Source organism: Somniosus microcephalus, chromosome 3 (genome assembly GCF_052327205.1).
Source record: "Somniosus microcephalus isolate GS21.2 chromosome 3, FLI_Smic_1.0, whole genome shotgun sequence".
NCBI lineage: Eukaryota > Metazoa > Chordata > Chondrichthyes > Squaliformes > Somniosidae > Somniosus > Somniosus microcephalus.
Genome location: NC_140989.1, coordinates 141,234,674 through 141,261,778, shown reverse-complemented (window position 1 = coordinate 141,261,778; position 27,105 = coordinate 141,234,674). Strand labels below are relative to the sequence as shown.

Here is a 27,105-nt window from a genome sequence, read left to right as displayed (position 1 = left end):
TATGTCACTGCAGCCTAGTCCTTCTGACGACATCCCTGCTTGTGTTCTCCTGTGCAATATGCAACCAGGCTGCATTAGTCTCCTGGGGAGGTCTCTTCCGCCCATTGGAAGGGAAGAGAACCTCCCTGCGTGCTGTGACTCCCTCCTTAAGCATATGGAGCGAATCATGGGAGAGCCTGGGTGCAGCCGTGCATCTTTGTGCAGTGCTCGTCAGTATTTGCAGCACCTCAATGATGCAGAACACTGATGGCACAACTGTCAAAATGAGTGTGGACATGACCCCTTTAAGGAACCCGTCCGGTGACACGTCATCAGATGACTTCATCAGACCCGCTTCCTTCTAATTGGCCGGGAACCTTGCAGGGCTGGCTTAACAAGCCCAATCATTGTAAAATCATGTCGGAGGCCCGGATCGACACAGCTGCGGGGTCAGAACTCGCCAAGGACGTTGCCCGCCTCGGTTGGTAAAATCCAGCCCGTATTGTGTGAAAGGGCAAAGTAACTTTCACTGTACTGTATTGTTGTTCCAATTCAAAGGGGTAAAATCAATGGCCCGTATTTTCCGATCGCACGATCTGGAAAAATCTACGCCCTTACCTGAGGGCTCCCGGGATGTGCGCAGTTCCGATGCTGGGCCTCTCCAAACTCCAAATGTGCAGGGCCCATGTATCCCAGAGGCGCAGGCAGTTCGCAGCGTCCCTGGGATCAAGTGGGCCATGGGGAACCAATCAAAGAAGGGAATCTCCCCTCATACACTTAACAGGAAGACCTGTCAAATATATGAATGGAGATCACCCCAAAAATATAGGAAAACTTTAAATAAATTGAAAAAGAAAATCACATTTTTAAAATGACTTGAAATTACAATAAATTAAGTATTTTAAACAAAAATTTAATTTTTTGAAAAAAATAATTAAAGTTTCTTACAGGGCTAAAAATAAACTTACCTTTTTTTAAAAGTATTTTTAAATGATAAATCAGTGAAAATTAAAAAAAAACTTTTTTCAACTCTTATCCTGGTAAAAGCAGGCCTTACGCCTGCTTTTACCAGCCGTAAGAATTGTAAGGGTTTTCTGCGGGCGGAGGGTCTCCAAAAAGCGGAACTATCTGCCCGCAGAGGCCCTTCTCCGGGGCTGCTGGAGAATCTGTCAAGACCATGCGCTGTGCATGCCTGAAACCGGCATTTCCGATGTCCCTACGGGTGGGTACACAGCGCGTACCCACCCGTAGGGATCGGAATATCTGGGCCAATGTCTCTATTCAAATGTGCACTGTTCTCACATTCTTTTTGATCACACTGTCCATGTGAGTGTATATACTGCACATTATGTCACCTCAGTGTCACTTGATAATGTATTTTGTAAGTCAACACTTATGTGCAGTCAGTTCTTCTTCCAGCCTTAAAGTACTGTACCCAGTGCCCAATTACAGACTAACTCATTTCACTCAATTAAGGATACCATATTTTAATGTCAATGCAGCCTAAAATTTTAACTTCAGTTTCTCTATTTAATAGACGGTAGTTACTAGGATGACTAATTATTAAATTTCTAGTAATCACAATCAAATGTTCAAGAACAAAATGGTTACAGGTACCCTACCGCTTCCAGGTGCAAGTCTTTTTCCACATGCCACTTATTAAGTTACTAAGGTGATGGTATATGTATAAATAATGGGCTTACAGACAGTGCCCATTTTTGAAAGTGATCCAGTGAAAGAACAACATTTTTTTAAAGTTACTGAAGTAACAAGTTAATATTCACAAACGGAAAGACGTATAAATGGTCAAGTGGGGATTTACATCATTACTTTTAGCAGCAATGAGAGAGTAGGAGTGGTGGACTAAAAATTTGACAAGGTATGGAACTTAAAATTTCTGAATTCAGAACCTACAATAAGCATGTCTTACTGTAAGCAGCATAAGTATATTTGCAATTTAATTTTTATTTTATCTGAGTACAGTATTATATATCAGCATTTTTGGTATTTTTATATTATAGACACAATGGGGAGAATTTTAGCTTTAAAAAAATGGGTGGATTGACGGCGTGTGGGAAGTTAAAGTGTTAAAAATCTGAATCCCGACCTGAACCCGCCTCCAATCAGCCCACTTCCAGTTTTAACGGAGGTGGGACGGGATGCGGGCAGCCAATCCACTGCCAGGAGGCGGGTAGTCTATTTAAATATTATAATGAGGCTGGAAGCCTCTGCTTTAACCTCCATTTTGAATTTAACTTTAGCTGGTCGGGTTTTGCAGGCCTCATGAAACCCACCATCTAATGTAAGGCGAGGACTGCTGGATCCAGGAGGTAAGACCCTTTACACTTACCTCCTGGATCCAGTGCCCCTACCTAACCCACCCTCTGCGATCCGAAACCACCCTCCCACACCCCGCCAGGAGGCCTCCGTTCCCTCCCACGGCCTCCCCTCCCCCTCAGGTCTCCCACTACCCCCCTCATGCTCCTCTGGCTCCTCCGGCCATCGATTGTGCTGACACACTGCCCCTGCTCCTCTGGCACCCTCCCCACCTCACCTGTGCTGCTCCCGGCCCACGATCCCTTCAGACTCCCCTCCCCCCCACCCCTTGCTGCTCCCGGCCCACAGTCCCTTCAGATTCCCCTCCTCCCCTCTCCGTGCAGGTCCCGGCCCACAATCCTTCAATGAAACCCCCCACCCCACCCCCGTGCTGATCCCGGCCCCCGATCTTTTGTACCTGTCCAGTAGTTTCAAGTGATCACAGTACATGGAAGTCATCAAAGTTTAAAAGCGAGCTGGGAACGGGAAGAGAACTGCGGGTTGACATGACACAGCATTGATATTCGGAATGTACAAAATGCAGTTTCCATTGCTCCATTTAACTGTATCAGACAAAAAGTAATTCACAATACATGACCAATCCATTTTGGTCGCTGCACCCTGATAATATAGCTCGCTGAATTAGTGGTTTAAGTAGGGAAAGGGTTATGTCTCTGTGGCGTAATGGGTTAACATGGTCGGCTGTGAGCTCGAAATTGGCAGTTCGATCCAGGAAGGCTCGGGTAACTTTTACCAGGTTTCAATCTGTGTTTTGGCTGCAAGAAAATGTGCCGCAAACATTGCCAGCTGGGCAAGGCTGATATTCCAACATTTACCCTGCGGTCAGATAGCAAGCACATCAAAAATGTATAAAGGCCTAAGATTGGCTTCAAGGAAATCAGAATACTTCTTGGCAGACAAGGCCCCGAAAGGCCGGATGGGAGGCTGCACAGGCTGCAGGAGAGCTGGTTCGCTGTGACAGATATTTCTGCAGAGACACCCCCCCCTCCCCCCTTGTGCTCCTCTGGCCACCCTCCCGCGATCCCTCCCTCCCTGCTCTCTGCGGCCTAGTGCCGCAGGCCTACTTGCCCGGTGCCAGCCAGCCTCTCAATCTGGCTGGCTGCGGGTGGGAAACAGAGGCTTCCCATCCAAATCAGGCCCTGCCATTAAATTCGGCAGGGCCTGTGGGAAATCCGTTCTCCTGGGTTTCCCCACTGCTTCGGAACCCCCCGTTCCCAACCCGCCTTCTCCATTAAAATTCAGCCCAATAACTTTTCATTAAAATGGCTGTTACTTTTCTTCTCTGTAGTTCATAGTGTAATTAGAAAGCAGTTAGGAGCAATCACAGCAGAATATTAATGTTTTATTGAATTGATTCAGTCTAGTCTCGTTTTCAAGTTTAACTAATGCTTAATTGATTAATACCAAAACGCAGCTCTATTATTCCAACTTCCCCACTGTCATGCCTTCCTTTATAAATAGATAGACATGAGGTCCTAGAAATTTGACTGCGTCTGAAAACGGGCTCACAGGGGCAAGAACCACATGAGCTGGTGCTGCCAGCTCATTATAACTGAGTCAGGATTGCATTATATAGTAGCATCTGAAGGTCTTACAAATGGATGCGTATCTGCAATATGGCTACATACCTGCTCCTGCTTAATATGGCCTAAGCTTCCTAACAGAACTTGTTATATAACCTCCAAACAGGGATGGGGAAGGGAAAGAAGGCACACATTAAAAATCTCAAGAGTCAAAAATATTTAACAGCTTAGATTTTTTGTAATCAAGGTGATCAATAACATTGCCAGTGAACAATATACTTTTCTGTTTTTGGAATCCAGTGTCAGCATCAAACTAGATCAGACAATGCACCACCACATTTAAAAGTAAAGCTTTTTAAAATCTGCTTCAAAAACATTCCTCAAGCCCAACCGCAGAAAATATTCCATTTTCCCATATCAGTCACCTCTATGACTTCAATGAGAATGCTAATTTTGTGTCAAATTACAGACATGTTTGCGCAGTCTCAACCGGCAGAAACAGGAAATATTTCAGCCCATAAGTCAGAGTTGGATTTGAACCCATTTTCCAGGGGTAAAAGGGAAGTACTTTCCAAAGCAGCAGTGAAGCACAATTCAGTTCCTTTCAAAATTAAGAACCTAACTAATCACCACATTCTGTAGATTAAGAAAATACATGTCAAACATTGTCTGAAAACTCAAAAGTAATTAAATTAGTTTTATGGCATCAGTGTTTCATCAGCAACTAGATGTGAGTGAGTTAGCATGCTACTGAATGTAACACTTTGGAGTAAAGCATTAATATTTCCTTTAAAATAGTATGCTAGATGGCCTTAATGCATAGTTACATGTTTCCATTCAGAATCAACATTTTAATTTTTAAAATTAATTAGAGACGAACACAAAGTAAATGTATTTCTACAAAACTCATTAGTCAATTAGAATTACTTTTAATTTCCCTACAGAGAGAAGTTTTTTATGCACTGGTGAACATTGTAAATGAACTAAAACTCCATTTCAGCACCCTTTAGTACATCCTCTCCCTGACAAAACACTCCACAGAGTAAAATCAGCATGTATAAAAAGGAAATGAAAAGGTTGAGAAAATAATGACTGTATTAGATAAATGATCCCATGCACAATTTAATTTGATCAAGCCAGAGGAATAATTACTTACTGCGAGTGTAGTCTAATCTCAACATAATCTTCACTTTAATGTCTATGGAGTTAAAGGTCCCTGCACTGAAAAATCACATTTAGTTGGATACAAGAAAGGAAACATAAAACCTGCTGAGTGACCAGTTTTTTGGGGAGTTCTGGGCCTAGAAATTCGGTTGTTTGTGCCAGCGGTTAGCGCCTAAAGAGACCGAGAATTGGGGCGTAACCTAATGTTGGGGCGGGCGCAATGAAGATAGCGACAACTCCCATATTGACTATACATTTAACGCCTGCGCTAAGTGTTTGCGCGCGCCCGCGAGCGCAAGCACATCATGACGTCATTTCATTGTGCAACGCCTTTTAGGGGCGCCTGAGCGGATATTGGGTGGCGCCCGGAGCCTTTACGCCTAGCGCTATTAGTGACAGTTCGAAGGAGCGTTAGCAGGCCCTTCTCGGAGTCGGGGGGCGCTATTTAAAGGGGATAGCTCTAGTACAGAAGCTTCAGCCACTTGGCCTGTTCATTGCGATCGTTGGTGGAGAGAGTTGGTGAGCTACTGTGGAGCAGAGTTTTTGGAATTTAGCATTAGAGTACTTGGGACCCTCAAACCTGTCCGGGGCAGTTGGAGCACTAGACCTAACAGCCTTTTGACCAACTGGCATCGGAATGGGAGATGCTTTGGAGGGCGACGGCCTCATGGCCGAACACTATGAAGGGGCAGAGAGACGGCGGGAGAGAGGGCCGGGATTGGCCAGAAGGAGGCGAGGCAATGGAGGTCGGCCAATCCGAGGGTATGCTGCGAGGGTCTTTAGGCAGCAGGTGTTATACCTTGACATGTCGGAGGAGCAGTGTGTGTGAAGGCTCCGATTTGGGATGGACGTTGTTACTGAGCTGTGCCACCTGCTTACTGAGGATCTGTAGCCGCGTCTACGGTGCATGACCTCTCTGTCGGTGGCAGTTAAACTGACTGTTGGCCTCAATTTTTATGGCAACGGATCCTTTCAGTGAGCCATTGAGGACATCGCGAATATCTCTCAGGTTGCAGTCCACTGCTGCATACGGCAAGTTACAGCTGCCCTTTATAGGCGAAGGCGTCAATTCATCACCTTCCCTCTGACCCTGGAGAAGCAGGCGGAGGAGGAGGAGGAAGAGCAGGAGGAAGAACAGGCAGAGGAGGAGGAGGAGGAGGAGGAAGATGGAAGGGCTCCTGAAAGTGGAAGGGCCATCCGTCACAGGCTCATGAGGACTCGTATCGAGGCCCCTCTGGCGGAATGATGAGTGTCTTAACTGCTGCGCACTTTGGATGTTTGAAAGCCTCTGAAGGCCAGCATCACTGTAATTAGTCACGTACACCATAGCACATTTAAACTTCTCTTTATTGTCACAAAAGTCTTTCATTACAGCAAAACAACGTCATGTCAACAGAAACCATAACTAACAAAATAACAGTTAACTCTTCGGCAAAGCCGCCAAACTAAACAAACTATTTCCAACAATTCCAACAGGTGAGGGTCTCCTTGATTTTGGCCAAAGAAACATCTCAGCACCTCCCTCTACTGCTGGCCCCTTGATGGAGAACGACTTCTCTTTCGCGGACGGCCCCTTCCCTCCCTGCTGCTCCTACGTAATTGAACCCCAGTGGCGGGGTGAAGGCTGGGGGACGCCTGCTGACTGTCTGGAAGCGCAGAAGCCCCTGAGGGACGGCCTGGCCGACCTCTGGGCTTGGAGGGTGCGGACGCAGGATGCTTGATCTGAGCATGGCTGGAAGCAGTGTGCCCTGCAGGTGGTGGCAGCTGCACTGCAGACGTGCCAGCGCTGGCATGTGGAATGGTCACCTGCCGAGAGAGGACACCTGCACCATTGTCGGATGACACACTGGCTCTCTGAGGGGACCGGCTCGGCTCATCCGCCACAATCGCATGCTCCACTGATTCCTGGCCTTGTATGGGACTGGAAGGGCCCGGGGTGATCCTAGCTGATGCAGATAGGGTGGCTGCAGTGAGAGTTCGCGTTGCCTCAATCTGGGTGTGGACGAGGCCGGCAAGTGACTGCGTGGCAGCAGTGAGGACCTGTGAGCCAGGTGCCAGTGCTTCGGAGAAGCCCTGGACAGTTCTTTCCATTGCTTCGGACAAGGCCGGTTCTTTCCATTGCCTCGGACAAGCCCTGGACAGACCTTTCCAGGGATTGTCCAAAGCCCTGAACAGTCCTTTCCATAGCGGCCTCGAAGCCCTGGACAGTCCTCTCCATTGTTGGCCCAAAGCCCTCGACAGACCTCTCCATTGTTGCCCCGAAGCCCTGGACAGTCCTCTCCATTGTTGGCCCGAAGCCCTCGACAGACCTCTCCATTGTTGCCCCGAAGCCCTGGAGAGTCCTCTCCATTGTTGCCCCGAAGCCCTGGAGAGTCCTGTCCATTGTTGCCCCGAAGCCCTGGAGAGTCCTCTCCATTGTTGCCCCGAAGTCCAACACACTCTTTGCCAGTGTATCTATTGACTGAGGCATCCTCCCCACTGCAGCCATCAGCTCAGTGTGCCTGAGCCGGGCCTGGGTGCTCATTTCAGCCAGGCGACGTACCTCCTCTGCACTCTGTGCAGCAGTCATCACTACCTGCCTTGCCCTCCGGGGAGACGGTGGCCGAACTTGCCTACCCCCCTTGCGTTGCTGCATGCCGCTTGGTCCGGCAACTGCCTGATCCTCAGAGTCCACCCCCTCCCCTCCAGGGAACTACTATCCCCAGTCTGTACATGTGTATGCTCCCCTGAGATTGGAACGGATGGTCCGGCTTCCTCCTGATCCTCGCCTCCGGAGGCACTGGCACTGGCAGCTTCAGGGCGTGGAGCCCCAGTTGGTGATGCATCATCTGAAAGCAGGGAGGTGGAAGAGTGGCTTTAGCAAAAGGACAGGTTGGCGGAAAGGCATGGCAGATTGCGGCACACTGAGGAAGCATGCTGGCGGGGGGACCAAGTGGAAGGAGACAGCTGCAAAAGGTGAGAGCCTTACCCTCGCTGTCGAGAATGGGGTCGGCAGCTGCAGTGGTAACAGGACCAGACAGACGTCCTCCAAGAATCTGGTGCACTCTCTCCTCGAGATCCGTGAGAGTGACCACTTGTGGAGGTCCGCCACCGGTTCGACGCTGCTCCTTTCGCATCGTCGCCAGCTTGGACTGCAGGGGAAAGAAGGGGAAGTTCTGTAACATGATGCCTTGAGAGATCATCTCATGCCCCCCATGGTGCAAGAGCCCTTACATGATGCCTTGAGAGATCATCTCATGCCCCCCATGGTGCAAGAGCCCTTACATGAGGCCTTGAGAGATCATCTCATGCCCCCCATGGTGCAAGGGCCCTTACATGATGCCTTGAGAGATCATCTCATGCCCCCCATGGTGCAAGGGCCCTTACATAATGCCTTGAGAGATCATCTCATGCCCCCCATGGTGCAAGGGCCCTTACATGTGGCCTTGAGAGATCATCTCATGCCCTCCATGGTGCAAGGACCCTTACATGTGGCCTTGAGTGAAATGTCCATGTGTGTGCCCAGAAAGGGCCATGGGTGCTTGCTGACAGATGGCCATTGGGGCATCATGGCAACAGGGTCCTCGAAGTTAGGTGCAGATGGAGGGAATCAGAAGTTTGCATAACCAACACTCACCCTAACGACCCGAGTGAGGTCGTTGAATTTCTTCCTGCACTGAACAGGGGTCCTGGTCACCATGCTGTTGGAGTTGACCCTCTGAGAAACCTCCCTCCAAGATCGCCGGTAAGCCTTTTGATTCGGCCTCTTGCCATTGTCAGGATACAGAACATCTCGACGGCGCTCAACTGCAGACACCAACTGGTCCAGAGCCTCAGTGCTGAAGCGCTCTGCTCTCTGTCTCACCTTCTCCATCCTCACCAAGTTTCTTGCACCAGAGAAGGGCGAGCGCCGATTCTGAGGCCTACAGGGCATTGAGTGTAGCAGCTCAGGCTGACTGACCCACCCCTTTAAGAGCTGGCCGGCGCCTGGAAGTCTCGTGGGTTCCGGTAATTGAGATCACCTGCGCTGCGCCCGTCCGCACCGATATTGGGTAGCGCCTGAACTTTTGCGCCTTAGGAGCCCCGCGCCTCAATCCCCTTTGGGGGCGATGCAACCCAATATCTTGCCAGGCAGCGATAAGTTTCGTCTGGCTATAAACTTTGCGCAGCGCCAGTTCTAACGCCTCAAGCGGGGCTATACCCAATTTCTAGGCCACGGTTTCTTTGTCTGATCCGAAATAGCATCATGAGTTGCGTCTAAATTCAAATTAAGTGATAGATCAATTATTTTTTTTAGGACACTTAACAGAAAGTTTTAAAAATTTTTGTAGCTAAACCATATGGACCAGGAAGGCCCCAGGGTTGGATTTCTAGTCTGTTCTGAGTTAGGTGATCTCAGCTGGGATGGTGGTAGGGTTGGCCCATCTCCTACTCAAGTTGGTGGGGGGGGGTGGTGGGGGAGGGAGTGGGAGTAAGGGAAGAAAAAAACAACAAAGGGTTCCTGTTTCCTGATTGCTATACAATGACCCTGCTAGAAAGTGGGCACATGAGTATGTAAGATGAAGAGTGAATCGAGCTCAGCTATAGTACCTCCCACAGTCATATCCACTCATTGTCTAGGCTCACACATGATGGATGGCCAATTGGATACAGTGTTGAGTGATGTAAGGAGACTGATATCCGTGGATCCATTGCCCCATAAAGTTATGCCTTCAGGAGAGAAGGGGGAATAAAAAAAGGAAAATAGCGTGTACCTATACAGAAGAATAATCAAAAACTTACAAAGGAAAGCTGTACTGTGCACGGGAAAAAGCTAATCGGATCTAGATACACTGCTACGAGCTTTAGATTTGTTTACAGTATTACTGGAGCCAATCATTCCTTTATTTTACTGATACCACCAGCAGCCTTATAATTTAGAACAAAATTAGGGCAAGCATAAAAAATGTTTCCCCAGTTTATACTCAGGCTGACAATTTGATCACATTAGTGACATGAGGAAAACACACTTGCTGTTATTTCCAAAGATTATAGCCACTCTACTTCTCTGTTGATTTAGTGAAAAAGCATCTTGCTCTATGCTGTGGCAATCCATACAGATGGTCATTTTAGAAAAAAAAATTCAATCTGATTTAAGAGTAAAAATAAATGGCCAGTGACAGCTTCTAATATTCTCCACATGGAGATATCCCACTTACTCTAATTTTCACAGGGGAGGAGTTTCAGCTGCATCTCTTCCAAATATGCAGCCGGTGCGATACTATTACAACTCATATTTTAGTTTGAAGAAAGACAGCATGTAGCAGAGTTTAAAAATAAGGCTGTGCATAAAATTAGTAAGAGTCACAATATCCTTGAAAACGTAACTAGGGTCCTTGTAAAGAATATTGCTCCTTTAACAGCTAAACTGCTTAAAAACTATTTAGTTATTGTTTTTTTCAGTTACAGATGATCATGGAGTTCTGTCAAATCAGACAAATAACAAAATGCTTGCTGAATGTAACAATTCGTAATGGATAGTGAGCACACAAGGGCTTTCTAAGTATAACTGTTTATGTGGCTCTCATGAGTTTGTATTTGTAAGTAAAACTGGATGATATCTATCCTACTAAAGCGCTACGTAGTCTCTACCTCACTACCATCTCTCTCGACCCCTCCACTGCCTCTGATTTGCTTGTCCAACATCTAGTATTGGATGAGCATAAATTTCCTCCAAGTAAGTATTGGGACTACCGAAGCCATTGTCTTCACTCTCTGTCATAAAATCCGTTCCTTAGCCACTGACTCCATCCCTTTCCCTGGCCACTGCCTGAGGCTGAACCAGACCATTCACAACCTTGGTGTTCTTTTTGCCCCTGAGCTGAGCTTCCGACCCCATATCTGCTCCATCACAAAGATCTTCTGCTTCCATCTCCATAAAATCACTTGTCTCTGTCCTGCCTCAGCTCATCTGCTGCTGAAACCCTCACCCAGGCCTTTCTTGCCTCTAGACTCAACGATTCCAAGGCTCTCCTGGCCGGCCTCCCACCTTGCACCCTCTGTAAACTTCAGCTCATCCAAAACTCTGCTGCCTGTATTCTAACTTGCACCAAGTCCCGCTCAGCCATCACTTCCATGCTCGCTGACCTACATTGGCTCCTGGTCTGGCAATGCCTCAATTTTAAAATGATCATTCTTGTTTTCAAATCCTTCCATAGCATCGTCCGAGATCTCTGCACTCCTCCAATCCTGGCCTCTTGCGCATCCCCGATTTTCATCGTTTGAGCATTGGCGGCCAAGCCTTCAGCTGCCTAGGCCATAAGGTCTGGAATTCCCTCCCTAAAACTCTCTGTCTACCTCCCTCTCCTCCTTTAAGACACTTCTTAAAACCTGCCTCTTTGAGCAAGATTTTGGTCACCTGTCCTAATATCTCATGTGGTTCGGTGTCAAATTTTGCTTGCTTACGCTCCTGTGAAGAACCTTGGGACGTTTCACTATGTTAAAGGCGCTATATAAATGCAAGTTGCAGAAAAAGGGAGAAATGGGCAACAAAAAAATCTTACAGGTGGGGAGGGGCATTGCCAATGTGTGTCATCACGGTGAGGTCCCAATTTCAGAGCAGAACTGCTGGAGGCCTAGGCATAGTTTGCCTCCTCATCCTCTCAGCTGCAGTACAAAATGATCTAGGGTGATAAAAGGCAGCTGGAAACAACTGAGTGATCTTTATTCTCAACAAAATTTTTTATGGAACACCAGTTAAAATACTTTAATGAAAAAAGTTAAACAGTGTTACAAGCGGCAAGATAGGGCTTCTGTCCCATAATTCCCCACACGGTTAGTTCTCAATCTCATCCAGCGCTATTAAGGAATGCGCTTTTGAAGGACGTAGGAAAAATTGGTGGCTGAGTCGACCTGAGCCACTCGTGCATTCCCTGGTAAGCAGGTTAGAGCAGCATTGATTGATGAATGTGCAAAATCAGAAACAGAAGTATATAAAATGGATCTATGATTTGCAGAAGATCAAGAACAATTAGTACTAACCATATATATAGCTAATATTGATCTTTATGACAGAAATTAAGTATCTTCAAAACAGTCAGCAGGTGGGGCAGTTTTTCACAGATTCAGTAGGATACCTTTAACTTCTACCTCTTCACTTATATTTGTAACATATAATTTCCTACTTATCAAGGTATCTTATAAAGTTCACCACTATGTGTTTTTCTTGTACATTCTTTAAATCCATTAAGACTAAGAAATGTATTGAACCTTTAAAAGAAAGCATTTGTTTTCAAATAAAAGAGCACAATTACATTTGAATCAGCCAAAAAAAGGGGGTGGGGTGAAATTGCAGCTAGGGAGGATGGAAATCCAAAGAAACCAAACCACACAGTGCCACACAGTGGTGGAATGCAGATGTGAAAACAAGTTTTGAAGGCTTGAATATGAAAGTGGCATTTACCTTAGGAATGCATGATACAGCCGTCGACTCTGACAGCCTGGGATATGTGTATGAACTATATGCATGTCCAGTGGGATGTGTTGACTTAAATGCACTGGCAGCATATGGCATACTTGGTTCCTGCAGTCCAGATCCTGATTTTGATCTCTGTCTCATAGTTGGCTGAGGACTTGTCTGTATAACATAGGATGACTTTGGTCGTTTGTCCAAGTCTTCCCTTTGGGGTTCTGGGCCCCAGTCTTTTTCTCTGTATTCCAATTTTTCCCTAGGAATTTCTCTTTGAGTAGCAGTTCTAGAAGGTGTACTTTGTGGGTGTCTCCTGTGAACTGGCGGTGACCTCTGAGCTCTTGGGGAGTCCCTGCTTGTCACAATGTGGTCTGTTGGTCTAATTTTTGACACCATATATGCATAGTAGTCTGGTGGCAATCTACCAAAATCTGTCTTTTGCACATTATCTTCTAAGTAATACGTTTCTACAGACCGAGCTCTGTTAGAATCCTGGCCATTTTGTTGAGCTGCTTTATTGTATTTGTAATATCTGGCCCAGTCTTCTGCATGATTGCTCTGTTCTTTGCATTTCCCTGCTGTAAAATCTTTTGAAGATTCAATATCATATGAATGTCTGAGATAATAATGGCTGTAGCCATTTTCTTCAGGACTGCACAGGCTATGGTTGGAATTTGTCTGTGGTGGAGCAGGAGGACTCTCCCTACGTAGAGAGTTTGAACGAGTTACAGAAATATCATTGAACTCTTCCAAAAGGCCATTTAAAGAAGTGTCTTTCCATGCTCTGTTTCCTCTGACTATAGTCTGTAACAAAAAATAAATCAGTTAATATAGACAGAGGGTACATTGAATCATGTTTAATATTAGAATACAACAGTCAATGCTTTAAAACTCAAATGCATTCCTTTACTTGGAACAATCTTTATGTTTCTCTGACAGCACAATTGTAAACAATTACAAATATTCACACCTGTTCTTATTTTAAAATGTCTATCTGGTGTTGATCTGTGTTTGTCCATCTGTTTTGTATTATCTGATTGGTTTGTCCATCCTATCCTTTCCCTTGGTCTCAAATATTTCATTGAGAGAACTGCCAATCAATGAGGTGGTAGATGTGACTCAATTCTTATCAATTGGGATGGGGGTTTGGGTAACAGGTAGATAGGTAGGGTAGGAACTCATTGAATGTTTTAATGAATGATGCTTCCAAATTGGCATTAAAAGTCCCCAGAGCACAAATAATCAGTGGTGGAAGAAAGGCTGGAGACCTGATCTTTCCCGTCAAGACTGCAATGAATGGTCCTCAACTGGACATTTACCATCACAGCTTGGATGATTGCACAGAAATTCTAAAGCTGGCCTACTGTACTTCACTCTCCTTTGAAACATTTGTATAAGGTAGGGTTATGGTCAAACAACATTAACAAATGCAATGGATGTCGTTGTCCACAGTAAACAATGGTGTTCTGTATTAGGTACTACGTTTTAAGAATGTCACATGTCAAATGTTGATGATAATTACAGTTACATTTTTAGCATACATCCCAATATAAAATGTGGTACTATTGAGAAAAAATCCTCGTTCAATGGAGATGATTCCGTGTGACTGACGCAAAGATCTATATTCATTAAAAGTCTTGTGTATAATATACCGCACATTAAATGTTTCGGGTGGCACATTAAATCTGCCTGCAGCAAGAAAAAACGATCAAACTTTTCTGATTAGCTGAAATACTGATTATATTGAAATATGATCAGGAAAGATTCCAGAGAAAAGCAACCAATTCAAATGCTGCAATTTCAACCAATCACATTGTTCAATTTAATTCCCAGCACCACTTTGATTTCTGACCCAGCTGAATATGCAGTCATCTAAATAACATTGATAACATGAGAAACACATGAAACTGAAGTCATTAGACAGTAGACAAATTCAGAGATGGAGAGGCAAAGAGGAAGAAAAAGTGTGTGGAAAAAAAGCATTGTAGAAGTTCTAGTTTCCAACATGCTGCTTTGGAAAATAATACCCAGAGTGACCTAGACAACCAGGTGGAAAAGGATTCTTTAACTGAGTCAGAGATTTCAAGCTCCTGTTAACAAATTCAGCAAGAGGTACATCAGAGAGTTAGTAGTTTTTACCCTATTCCTATGGCATTGTAATCCCCAGAGAGCACCATTTCAACTGGCTCAAGATGGGGTCACACAAAACACGATAACCATGCTCCAGACATCTGACTAACCCTGCAAATACTATGGGAGATTGGCTAGTATTTATAAATAAAAACATTTCATTATTTTCCTTCCTAATTTGTTAGTTTGCAAGAAGGCTACTCCCTTTTTTCTCTGAATAACTGAAGGGTACATCGCTATAACATCCAATCTATCCTTGGCCCCCTCCTATTTCTCATCTACATGTTGCCCCTTAGTGACATCATCCGAAAACACAGCGTGAGTTTCCACATGTACGCTGACGACACCCAGCTCTACCTCACTAACACTTCTCTTGACTCCTCCACGATCTCTAAATTGTCAGACTGCTTGTCCGACATCCAGTTCTGGATGAGCAGAAATTTTCTCCAATTAAATATAAAAAGACCGAAGCCATTGTTTTCGGTCCCCTCTCCCTAACATCTGTCTGAGGCTGAACCACACTGTTTGTAACCTTGGTGTCATATTTGACCCTGAAATGAGCTTCCGACCACATATCCGCAGCATAACAAAGACCACCTACTTCCACCTCCGCAACATCGCCTGTCTCTGCCCTTGCCTCAGCTCATCTGCTGCTGAAACCCTCATCCATGCCTTTGTTACCTCTAGACTTGACTATTCCAACGCACTCCTGGCTGGCCTCCCACATTCTACCCTACGTAAACTTGGGGTGATCCAAAACTTGGCTGCCCATGTCCTAACTCGCACCAAGTCCCGTTCACCCATCGCCCACGTGCTTGCTGACCTCCACGGAAGCTCAACGTAAACTCGAGGAACAGCACCTCATCTTCCGATTAGGCACTTTACAGCCTTCTGGACTCAACATTGAGTTCAACCATTTCAGATCATAACCTCGGCCCCCCATTACATTTTTGCTTATATTTTATCCACATCTTTGTTTTGGCCCTTTTCCCCCCCCACCCCCCTTTTTTTTTCTCTCCCACATAGCAGCTGTCTCTCATTCTGCCAGAACATTTCACACCTAATCTAGAGCCGTCTTTTGTCTCCACTAGTCCTATCACCATCTCGTCTTGTTTTGAATACCTCTTAATGTCTCTTCACTTGTTTTGTTCTCTCCCAGCCCTGCCTTTCGATCTATTTCATTTCCTTTCCAGTTTTGAAAAAGGGTTAGACCCGAAACGTCGACTCTATTTTCTCTCCACAGATGTTGCCTGGCCTGCTGAGTTTTTCCAGCATTTTCTGTTGTTTGCTCGCTGACCTACATTGGCTCCAGGTTAAGCAACGCCTTGATTTCAAAATTCTCATCCTTGTTTTCAAATCGCCCCTTCCTATCTCTGTAATCTCCTTCCGCCCCACAACCCCCCAAAGATACCTACGCTCCTCTAATTCTGCCCTCTTGAGCATCCCTGATTATAAATGCTTAGCCATTGGTGGCTGTGCCTTCAGTTGCCTAGCCTCTAAGTGCTGGAATTCCCTGCCTAAACCTCTCCGCCTCGCTATGTCTCTTTCCTCCTTTAAGATGCTCCTTAAAACCTACCTCTTCGACCAAACTTTCGGTTAGCTGCCCTAATTTTTCCTTATGTGGCTCGGTGTCAAATTATTTGGGGGAAAAATTTGGTTGCGTTGCGCCTCTCGTTAGCGCCCTAACAGATGTACAGCTCTCTCCAGGCTGAGATTCAAAGCTGCAATGAGCAGGGTGTGGATGGAGAGCAAGATGGAGGGCTAATGGGGTGCAAAGCAACTAGCGCCCGTGCGCGACGATGTTTGCGCTGCTTGTGAAATTGACCAGACATTTTGCGGCGGCGCTAAACACTACCTCCACGATCTCCTGCGCCCGCAGATCGTGACATCAGTCGAGCGTGCAACGCCCCGGACCGGATATTGAGTGGCGCCCCCTGCCTTACCGCCTGCCACTAGCAACGACAGGTTGATGGGAGCGTTTTGTATTCGGGAAGGGACTGGGGGAGCGCTATTTAAAGGCAACCGCTTCCTGCCTTTTTTTGTCAGTGACATTTTTGCACCACGCATTCTGAGAGAGAGAGACTTCTGGAGAGAATCATCACTGTGTGAAGGAGTTTTGGGTACTGAGCAGCACTTTGGAGGTTCATTTTGGTTTGACCTTCCTTGCATCGATTTAGAAGAGTCTATGGGGCTGCACTCTGAGCTCTTTCCCTGGGCCTCTCCATTGTTCTTTCCAGCAGATTTGATGTACAGGTCTCTCCAGGCCGAGATTCAAGGCTGCAATGAGCAGGGTGTGGATGGAGAGCAAGATCGACCCACCCCTTTAAGAACTGGCCGACGCCAGTGTGTCTGTGTTCCATTGCTGACTGACATCAAATGAGCCTCGCCAGCGCTCTGAGGTAGCGCCTTGCTCCTCGGCGTTAGCGCCTTAAGAGGTGTGTAGCGCCTGATTCAGTGCTCCAATCACCTCCAGGGGCGATAGAAGCCAAGTTTGCAGTCAGAGACGATAATTAGTGCCAGGCGCTAAACTTTGTGCCCGGCCGATAATTGCGCCCCAAACAGGGCGATACCGAATTTCTCCCCCTTTGTCTTTTAATATTCCTGTGAAGCGCCTTGGGATGTTTTACTACGTTAAAGGCGCTATATAAATACAAGTTGTTGCAGTGTTAAGATTTATATGTACAGCTTTCCAAAACACTGAACCATCAATTTCTAACTTTCAATCAAATGTACTTTTTGAACATTTACTGAAAGTCAATCTCACACTACCTACAATATATAAAAATCTTACATCTGTGCACACTTCCATTATAAATTTCATTGTCAATATTTGTAATTGAAACTGCCTAGGTAAACTTGTTACTCTGTAATTATACCATCCCACCTGCAGTGGCACCGTAACACCCCATCTCCCAGCTCCTCAGCCTGCACTGCATATGTTCCAATGAACTCTATTTTTCTGTTTCCAAAATTGTTGCAAGTTTTGCTGTTTAACTATAAGTAATAATATAAAATCAAAGTAGCATATAAAAATAAGGGCATGTATGGAGGATTGTGACAGAAATGTGCTAAAAATGGAAGTGTGATAGTTATAAGAAGTGTGCACATATACTAGATGTTTACATATTATAGATGGATATATATTAGCAGCTCTTTCATATCCTTGTCTGGTACTCCTGTAGTTCTTCCTTCACCCTCCTCTGATAGGCTGAAAATCCGAGGCTGGCAAACAAAAAAATAGAAAACCCTGGCCAGAAACTAACATAGAAAATAGTCTGGAATATGTTGTATAAACCTCCCTCCATTTTGCTTTTTTTAAGTCTCACAGTGGAGGGAAGTAGAGGACAAATAATAATAGGAATAAACTGAAAGGCTGAGAGGAAGAGATAAACTATTGAAAGAGCCTCTCAACATAAGAAGCCACTTGTGACTGTGGATGAAGAGAATGGTTAAAGGCTGTAATTTGGCAGAGGGAAAATGGGGAAGAAAAATAAATAATTTGAATTTATATAGCGTCTTTTATGACCTCAGGATTTCCCAAAGCGCTTTGCAGCCAATGAAGTACTTTTGAGGTGTAGTCACTGTTGTAATCTAGGAAAATGCAGCAGTCAATTTGCGCACAGCAAGATCCCGCAAACAGCAATGTGATAATGATCAGACAGTCTGTTTTAATGATACTGATTGAGGTATAAACATTAGCCATGACATTGGGAGAACTCCCCTGCTCCTCTTCGAATAGCACCATGGGATCTTTTATAACCACCTGAGAGGTCAGGTGGAATCTTGGTTTAATATCTCATGTGAAGGACAACACCTCTGGCAGTGCAGCTCTCCCTCAGTGCACTGCACAGGTTAAGAATGAAGCTGGAAAGAGTGAAAATTACTAGCGAACAAGCTAAACCTTTCAGAGTTGCAGCCAAGAGTTACTGGGCAGATGTGAAGAGAGTTGAAAAAATATTTGGCTGTCACACAACATAACGCTCCTGGGCATGGTATTGATCTGGGGATATGCAAACAGTAGCAATATTTACCATTAAGTTCTTTTTCATTTTGCCATCATTTGAAACTAATCTGAGGTGCAAAAAGGCCACAGGGAATTTATCTATTTAATTTTATTTAATAAGTTGTGGACCCTAATCAATCATGATTTAATTAATTTTCACAGGTTTATATTGTTCTCTCAATGTACTGTACTGGATTTCAGATTCAATTTAACTGAAGCATTCAATGTTACCTAACAAACCAGTCTCAGCTTCTTCTGTTCTCCATTTCCAATTTACAAACTGAATGTCAAGCTATAGTGCAGTGAGTTAGAACACTGTCCTCTTGCCTTTGAAATATGGATTTAAGCCAAGTCCAGACCGATGGAAAGAAAATTGTTTCTCTCTGAAGGTTGTTAAATCCTTAAAAGAAATGAGCCCAGTTAGTCTATGAAGTTGCAGCCAAGGTAAATTATTAGTATTGTGCTGAGATAGCCATATCGTACATCTAACCCATGTTATCGCTGATGTGGGTGTGGACACTGGTACAAAAATTGGAAAACATTTCATTCCCCAGCACTGACATACTTTCAGAAACACAAAATATTCCTTCCTAAAAATGATAGCAAATATTTGTTCTACTGTTGGGGGAGTCTAGGACAAGGGTACATAACCTTAAAATCAGAGCCAGGCTATTCAGGAGAAAAGTTCGGAAACACTTCTTCATGCAATAGGTGGTAGAAGTGTGGAACTTTCTCCCACAGAAAGCAGCAGATGCTAGCTCAGTTAATAATTTTAGATCTGAGATGATAGATTTTTGCCAGGCAAGGATATAAAAGGATATGGAGCCAAAGCAGGTGGATGGAGTTAAGATACAGATCAGCCACGATCTCTTTGAATGGCGGAACAGGCTCAAGGGGCTGAATGGCCTACTCCTGTTCCTATGTTCCTAATAATAATGGCTACCTGGAATCCTCAGAGCAGTAACTGTGGCCGCGATTTTCTCCTCGGTGTTGGGATGGGGGCGGGTCAGGTGGTTTCCGGGTTCTGGTTCTGCCCCCCAGCTGCCTCTGCTCTGTAATTGGGATTTTCCCTTGATTGGCCTTGTTAAGCCCGCCCTGCGGATTTACTGGCCAATTAACAGGAAGCCGGTCTGAGGATGTCATTTGATGACGTCATTTGATGACGTGTCATCTGCCAGTTTCCTTAAAGGGACCATGCACAATTTTATTTTGACAGGTGATTTTTCAATGTTTGACAGCATTGAGGTGCTGAAGACACTGACAATCACAAAGGTAAACTCTTGCACCCAGGCTCTCCAGTGACTCCCTCCATATGCTTATGCAGGGAGTCACAGTACGCAGGGAGGTTCTCTTTCCTTCCAAGGGTGGAAGAGACCTCCCCAGGACAGCAACTTACCTTGCACCTTCACCCAACCCTCTCTATCTACTTTATCACTTCCCCATCTTACTAGGTCTGATTGTTTTATTGGCTCCGATGTTGCTGGAATAGATGGCAGCTGCACGTGAGATGACAGAAGTGATCTGTCAGTGGTGAGAGAGGTTCTCCAAATGAGGTGGCACTGGACATACAGTTGGATTTAAAAACTTGTAAGCTAAAGAAATCTGTATGTGTATTAAAAATGCAGTAACCAACATTTTCTTTGCTCTGAAACTCACCATGTGCAAAATTGCATCCTTCACACCACTTCTGCAGCTGTCATCTTTTCACAAACATCAGACCAGACTCACAACACGCCACACTTACCTAGCGTGTTGTCCGGACATCGTGAAACCTGACCCAGAAGTTGGAAAATCAAAAAAGAGCCTGCAAAACTGCTGACAAGTACCTGGTAATAGGCAGTTAATTGCCTTTAATCCTTTCCCGCTGCTAGGTGTCGGGTCCATCCGCAAATCGGGGACCCGACATTTGTGAAGGTTGTGTGGAAGCAGGTTGATGGTGGGGTTGTGACCCGCCGTCAATCAAAACGATTTTAACCTCTGACCCACCTCCAAACCTACCCTCTGAGTGCCGGCAAAATCGCGGCCTGTGTGTCTGGCAATCCTTTTATCTTTTTTTCTGCTAGTTTGCACTTTTTTGCCTTGATTTTTTTTAAAAACCCATGTTGCCGCTGACAAAGTAATTTGTTTCAGTACACCTGCTGTTCTAGGTTACAGACCAGAGCTTTAGACATCTGATACCAGCATGAACAAGGTGTCAAAGCTTGACATGGTCATTCAGTGAAAAAAAAAGCAAATTTTAACGTGCAATTTCTTAATTAGGTAAAACTCAAAATTTGAAACCAGTTTTTAAGTCAGAGAATGAATGTATCAGAGTAGTCGACGGAAATAAAATGGGGAGAATTTTGTTTTTCCAACGGTAAAAACGATTAAATAAATACAATAAAAAATTAATTGATAAATATGGAAGAAAGAGAATAGGGAAGGAGAGAACACAGGATTTTTTTTAAAAAAAGCTTTTAAATTTTAAACATTTTAGAATACTTTTAAAAGATGAAATTATGTTTTATTGAGATCACAACAGTATTAAAGCAATAAAGCTAATGTACGTCTGACATCTCAGCAGCATTAAATTTAAGAGATATTTTTTCAGCCTTATGATGGGTAAGCTGAAAACAAAATGGCTGCCCCTAGAAGTGCAGGATTCTCTGGTGCTGACTACACTTTAAGGATTAAATGTTAACTTGTAAAAAAAATTGATTTGGTAGCCTATGTTGCCAGATGAACAGCTGGGGATAAGTCCACCATGGAGACTTTATTTTGCAATTCAATGGTTAGCTTAAAAATGAAATGTTATTGGCCCAGAACTTGGTGTCGGGGACTTGCCGCGCGTGCAAGCCCCCGATGTGCACTTACCCAGCGCGCCAACATCTGAAACCTGGCCCGCAGTGGATTTCCTTTCACAGGCCCGGTTCAGCTGTCGGCGCGCTGTGCTAACCTGACCCAGCGGCGTAGTTAGTGCGATGTGCCGGCTGGGATCAGGTGAGCACTGTTCAGCCAATCAGGGGAGGGGAAACTTCATTCATAAGTTTGAGAGTAAGAACTGTCAAACTCATGAGAAGTACTGCACCCCAAAACACTACTTAAACTTTAAATAAAATTTAAAAAAACATCCCAATCATTAAATTAAGTATAAATAAGTTTAAAAAAATAATTTAAACAATAATTTTTTTTTTTGAAAAAAATAAATTTTTAATAAAAAGGGTCTAAAACTAAACTTACCTTATTGTAGATTCTTTAAAATAATAAACCTGTGGAAAAAAACATTCTAAATTACACTAAAACACCACTTACCTGTAAAAATAAATACTTACGTGTGCTTTTTACAAGCGTAAAGACCGGAGGCCTTTAGACATGCGCAAATCCCCCAAAACAGAGGAAATCCAAGACGCACGCGCTGCCCCCTACAGCGCACGCGCTAGCCTCTTCACCTCTTGGGTTAGAGGAGAGGAAATGCCGGTTTTCAGCGCATGCGCTGTGCATGCTGAAAACCGGCATTTCCTCCGGCCAAACGCGTGAGTACCCCTTCCGTACTCACGCGTTTGGGGAGGAATTATTGCCCCATTATCTAAATGCATTACATTTTTAAGGTAGAATGCTATCTTCAATGACTTTCATAGTAAACTTTATTTCATATTTTATGCATAAGGTTTTTCTTTAGCTTCAATCAAGAACTGTAACCTAACTTGTTTTTTTCCCGCATTTGAAAAAGCATACAAAAATTTTGATAGCAAATACCAACAAATCAATCAGCTGTAGCTTTTTTCAAAATCATTCATGCAACAGGAATGAAGAACAATCTTACTGGCTTTTTTAACCCAATATTTTACCATGTCATGGATTTTCACTTAATTAAGTCTTTACAACCAACTACTCAAGTACAAATAATAAGGTGATTACAGCACCAACTAAGTATAAGTAACCTTTAGCCTTAAGAAAAGTACCTATGTTAGTATCTACAATCACTGTTTATTATAAAAGTCCACTTATTAGTTCAAAGTATATTTATCAATGTAAAGCACATTGAACTGATAGAAGATGCAAGGGCAAAGGAGAGATTCTAATCAGCAAACACTATCTAGTTTTAAATATCAGTGTTTCACAATATCATCCCGTATATAAGAATTAAAGTCAAATGTTTTCGAATTAAAGTCAAATGTTTTCAAGTGCCAGCTTTCATTTCCATTTTATTGCTTTTGGAACAGCTCTGGGTGTTTGTTCTAGATTTCAGTGACAGTGGCCATTTTTCACGAGGCTCTTTGCGCAGTCTGGTCTTTGATGATAAGCTGCAATGGAAAAATATTTTCTGGTTGCAGAAACACTTGTCTCCTCTAGGCAGCAGAACAAGGCCCAGATAAACCAAATTAACCATGATGAATAGTACAGTGTGTAATTAATAACTCTACCCTTTTAATGCCTCTAATCTATTGTATTGCACAAGTTTAACCACCCAATGCACAAAGTTACACTCTTGTAATTCTAAATGAACACACAAATGTTTCCAGGTCTCATTTTCAACACTTCCTTCTTTCATTTAGACTGTAAATCATATAGGTAACACTATTTTAGTGTTGTTCATGTTATATAATTTGCAGTACTACCTGGTTCTATTTATTTCTGTCAAATGCAAAATCTATAAGCATTTCCTTTCATTAAACGACAATCATACTTCATTTTCATGCTTACCAGGAAAAAAATGTAGAAAGAACATAAGAAATAGGAGCAGGAGTAGGCCATTCGGCCTTTCGAACCTGCTCCGCCATGGCTAATCTTCTACCTCAACTCTGCCTTCCTGCACTATCCCCATATCCCTTGATTCCCTCAGTATCCAAAAATTTATCAATCTCTGTCTTGAATATACTCAACAATTGAGCATCCATAGCTCTCGGGGGTAGAGAATTCCAAAGATTCATAGCCCTTTGAGTGAAGACATTTCTCCTCATCTCAGTCCTAAATGGCCGACCCCTTATTCTGAGACTGTGACCCTTAGTTCTAGACTCCCCAGCCAGGGGAAACATCCTCCCTGCATCTACCCTGTCAAGCCCTGTAAGAATTTTGTATGTTTCAATGAGATCACTTCTCATTCTTCTAAACTCTAGGGAATATAGGCCTAGTCTACTCAATCTCTCCTCATAGGACAATGCCCTCATCCCAGGAATCAGTCTAGTGTACCCTTTGTTGCACTCCCTCTAAGGCAAGTATATCCATCATTAGGTAAGGAGACCAAAACTGTACACTGTACTCCAGGTGTGGTCTCACCAAGGCCCTATATAATTTTAGTAAGACTTCTTTATCCTTGTACTCCAATTGTCTTGTAATAAAGGCTAACATACCATTCGCTTTCCTAATTGCTTGCTGTACCTGCATGTTAACTTTCTGTGAAAGGCTATGTTAAAGTGGCCCATATGAATTAAGGATGCACTCTGTAACAATTTTCCATCTTGTCTTTCAATTAACAGTTACAAGCAAACAAAATGGGATCTAAGTTATAGAATCAACAACAACAACAACTTTTATTAATATAGCACCTTTAACGTAATAAAACTTCCCAAGGCGCTTCACAGGAGCATTAAAAGAAAAAGACTCAGAATCTTACAGCACAGAAGGAGGCCTTTTGGCTCATTGTGCTTGTGCCGGCTGTTTGAAAGAGTTATACAATTAGTCCTACTTCCCCACTCTGTCCCATAAAGAACATTTCAAGTTCTGACAGTACTTGTAATGGTTATGCACAGTCCTCAAGGATCTAACCATAAAGATACATCTAAGGCTTAGACAAGTTCTCATTAACTATGACATACTATAACTACAGTGCTGCCACGAGCTATCCATTATATGAAAATTCAGATTTAAGCCAATACACTTTAATGCTTTGATAATACACTTCTTGTGTGTTACTCTTAATTGATTGTCGCAAATTGCTCCCCACTGGCATCACTTAGTATTATGTACCTCAACATACTCACTTCAAGCACAGCCAAAGTTTGGCAGACAAAATCTATAATTGTATATAGATTATACAACAGGATGTTTTTCACAGCTTAATTTTACATGGCAATATGAAAAATGTCATATGCCATTATGTTTACTGAAATCCTATTGGCAACGATACATATATGCCTCTAATTCTTCAGTGGATCTAAGGGTAATGTTTCTTCAAATTATTAGAAGCTGTGGGCTGATAAGAAGTACATTTTATACCATGATTGTAATAGTCAGATGGCAACCAATAGATAAGTCTTTTACAAAACTGCTTTCATTCTATATCTGAGTATTCTGGAACTTGTAGAATATGCAAACAGAGATCACCTGCTTATCTACTATCCATGTGATACAGAAAGTAATGTGCTGCAGAAAGAAAAACTTTCCTCTAGAAACTCCAATTCTACTATGTGTTAGAGACTGGGATCTAAATTAACTAAGAATCTCTGGAGCACATTCCTGATAATATTTGAGAGATATACTACTATTACTACTGTCGCCACAACTTGCATTGATTTAATATCTTTAATGTAGAAAAACGTGCCTATGCACTAAAGACGCATTAGGAAAGTCGACACTGAGCCAAAGGCAGTAAGACTAAGAGGGATAGCTAACAGATTGGTCAAAGAGATAAGTTTTAAGGAGGATCTTAAAGAAGGAGAGCAAAGTGGAGAGGCAGAGGGGTTTAAGGAGGCAATTTTAGAGAATGGGACCTACGTGGCTGAAAGTAAGGCTGCAAATAGGGAGGTGAACATACAAAACTGTCAGACAGGAAAAGACCAGCTGGTCCATCTAGCCAATCCCCTACAGTTGTGATGCCTTATACATCACCATTCAGATACTTCCTGTTCTTGCCATGGAAAGAGTGCACCAGATTCACCAGACTGATACCTGGGATGGCAGGAATGACGTATGAGGAGAGATTGGGTCGATTAGGCTTATATTCACTAGAGTTTAGAAGAATGAGAGGGGATCTCATTGAAACTTACAAAATTCTAACAGGACTAGACAGACTGGATGCAGGAAGGATGTTCCCGATGGCGGGAGAATCCAGAATCAGGGGTCACAGTCTAAGGATGAGGGGTAAGCCATTTAGGACAGAGATGAGGAGGAATTTCTTCACCCAGAGAGTGGTGAACCTGTGGAATTCTCTGCCACACAGGGCAGTTGAGGCCAATTCATTAAATATATTCAAGAAGGAGTTGGATATATTTCTTGAGGCTAAAGGGGTCAAGGGATATGGGGAGAAAGCAGGGACAGGGTACTGAATTTGGATGATCAGCCATGATCTCATTAAATGGCGGAGCGGGCTCGAGGGGCCGAATGGTTTACTCCTGCTCCTATCTTCTATGTTTCTATGTTTCCTACCTCTCCTGGAAGAGGTGAAAAACTAGATTAAAAACCCAAGGCCAGTTACACAAAATAAAATCGGGAACATTTCTCTCCGACCCCCCCCATGCGATCGAAATTAGTCCAGGAGACCATATTGACCATGACTTATATTACTTGGCACCTACCTTTTGTCTGACATGATCTCTGTTCCGTCCAGGAACCAGTTCAGCACTCTGCTGAAGTGAAGTAGCACTTGCCAAATGAGCCAGCAACTTGTTCCACAGATCTACTATTCTCTGGGAAAAGAAGAACCACCTAAACATCTAACCTAATTCTACCCTTGTTCAACTTATAAACATGATCCTGGTCTTTCCCAATTACTGTAGCTAACTGAAGTAATTTGTCAATATGAAGACAATCTAGTCCATTCATTATTTTATAGACCTCAATCAAATTGCCCAAATTTTCACTTCTCTAAAGTATATAGCCCCAGCTTTTTAAGCCTATCTGGGTATCTTTGGTGTTTTAAACTGGTACTCAATTCTGTGGCTTTCCTCTGACCTTTGCCAAAGCCTCACCATTACCCATCATGTGAGGGGCATAAAACTGGACAGAGTATTCTAAATGAAGCCTAACTAAGGTCTTGTACAAGGACAAAATGGTATGTTTCATTTTATATTGAATAATCCTTTGAATGCATCCCAGTAACCTATTTGCTTTAGTTATACCTTCATGGGATTGTGAACCTTTAGAGAGTTATGAACTATGACACAAACATCTTTTCCTTTCTCCACAGGCTTCAGTTCTGTTCCTTGCACAGTGTGTGTATGTATACATAGCGTTGGTCCTTTCCACATTCATAGCACTACACTTGTCTAAGTTAAATATCATGGGGGAAAAATTCAGTATCGCCTCGTTTGGGGCGCCATTATCGGCCGTGCGCAATGTTTAGCGCCTGGCGCTAATTATCGCCTCCGACTGCAAACTTGGCTTTCATCGCCCGTGGAGTTGATTGGAGCGCTAAATCAGGCGCTACATACTTGTCTTAAGGCGCAAAGGCCGAGGAGCGAGGCGCTCAGAGCGCGGGCGCAGCGCAGGTGCTGTCAATTAGCGATGGAACACAGACACACTGGCACCGGACAGTTCTTAAAGGGGAGGGTCGATCTTGCTCTCCAGCCACACCATGCTCATTGGAGCCTTGAATCTCAGCCTGGAGAGACCTGTGCCTAAATCAT

General features: G+C 43.8%; 1 protein-coding gene across 11 annotated transcripts in view; it reads right to left on the bottom strand.

Annotated features, from left to right (window-relative positions):
• pak5 (p21 protein (Cdc42/Rac)-activated kinase 5) overlaps window positions 1-27,105 on the bottom strand; it is a 486,760-nt gene that overhangs the window by 83,104 nt on the left and 376,551 nt on the right. For 10 of the 11 annotated variants that reach the window (XR_015077543.1, XM_085981687.1, XM_085981689.1 and 7 more), the window contains one exon: window positions 12,424-13,233. The exons of the other annotated variant lie outside the window; for it this stretch is intronic. Coding sequence is in view for 9 of the 10 variants with exons in the window: in XM_085981687.1 (XP_085837813.1) it covers window positions 12,424-13,233 (810 nt within the window). In the remaining variant the exon portion in view is untranslated. The remainder of the gene's footprint in view (window positions 1-12,423; window positions 13,234-27,105) is intronic. 11 annotated transcript variants of the gene reach the window in all.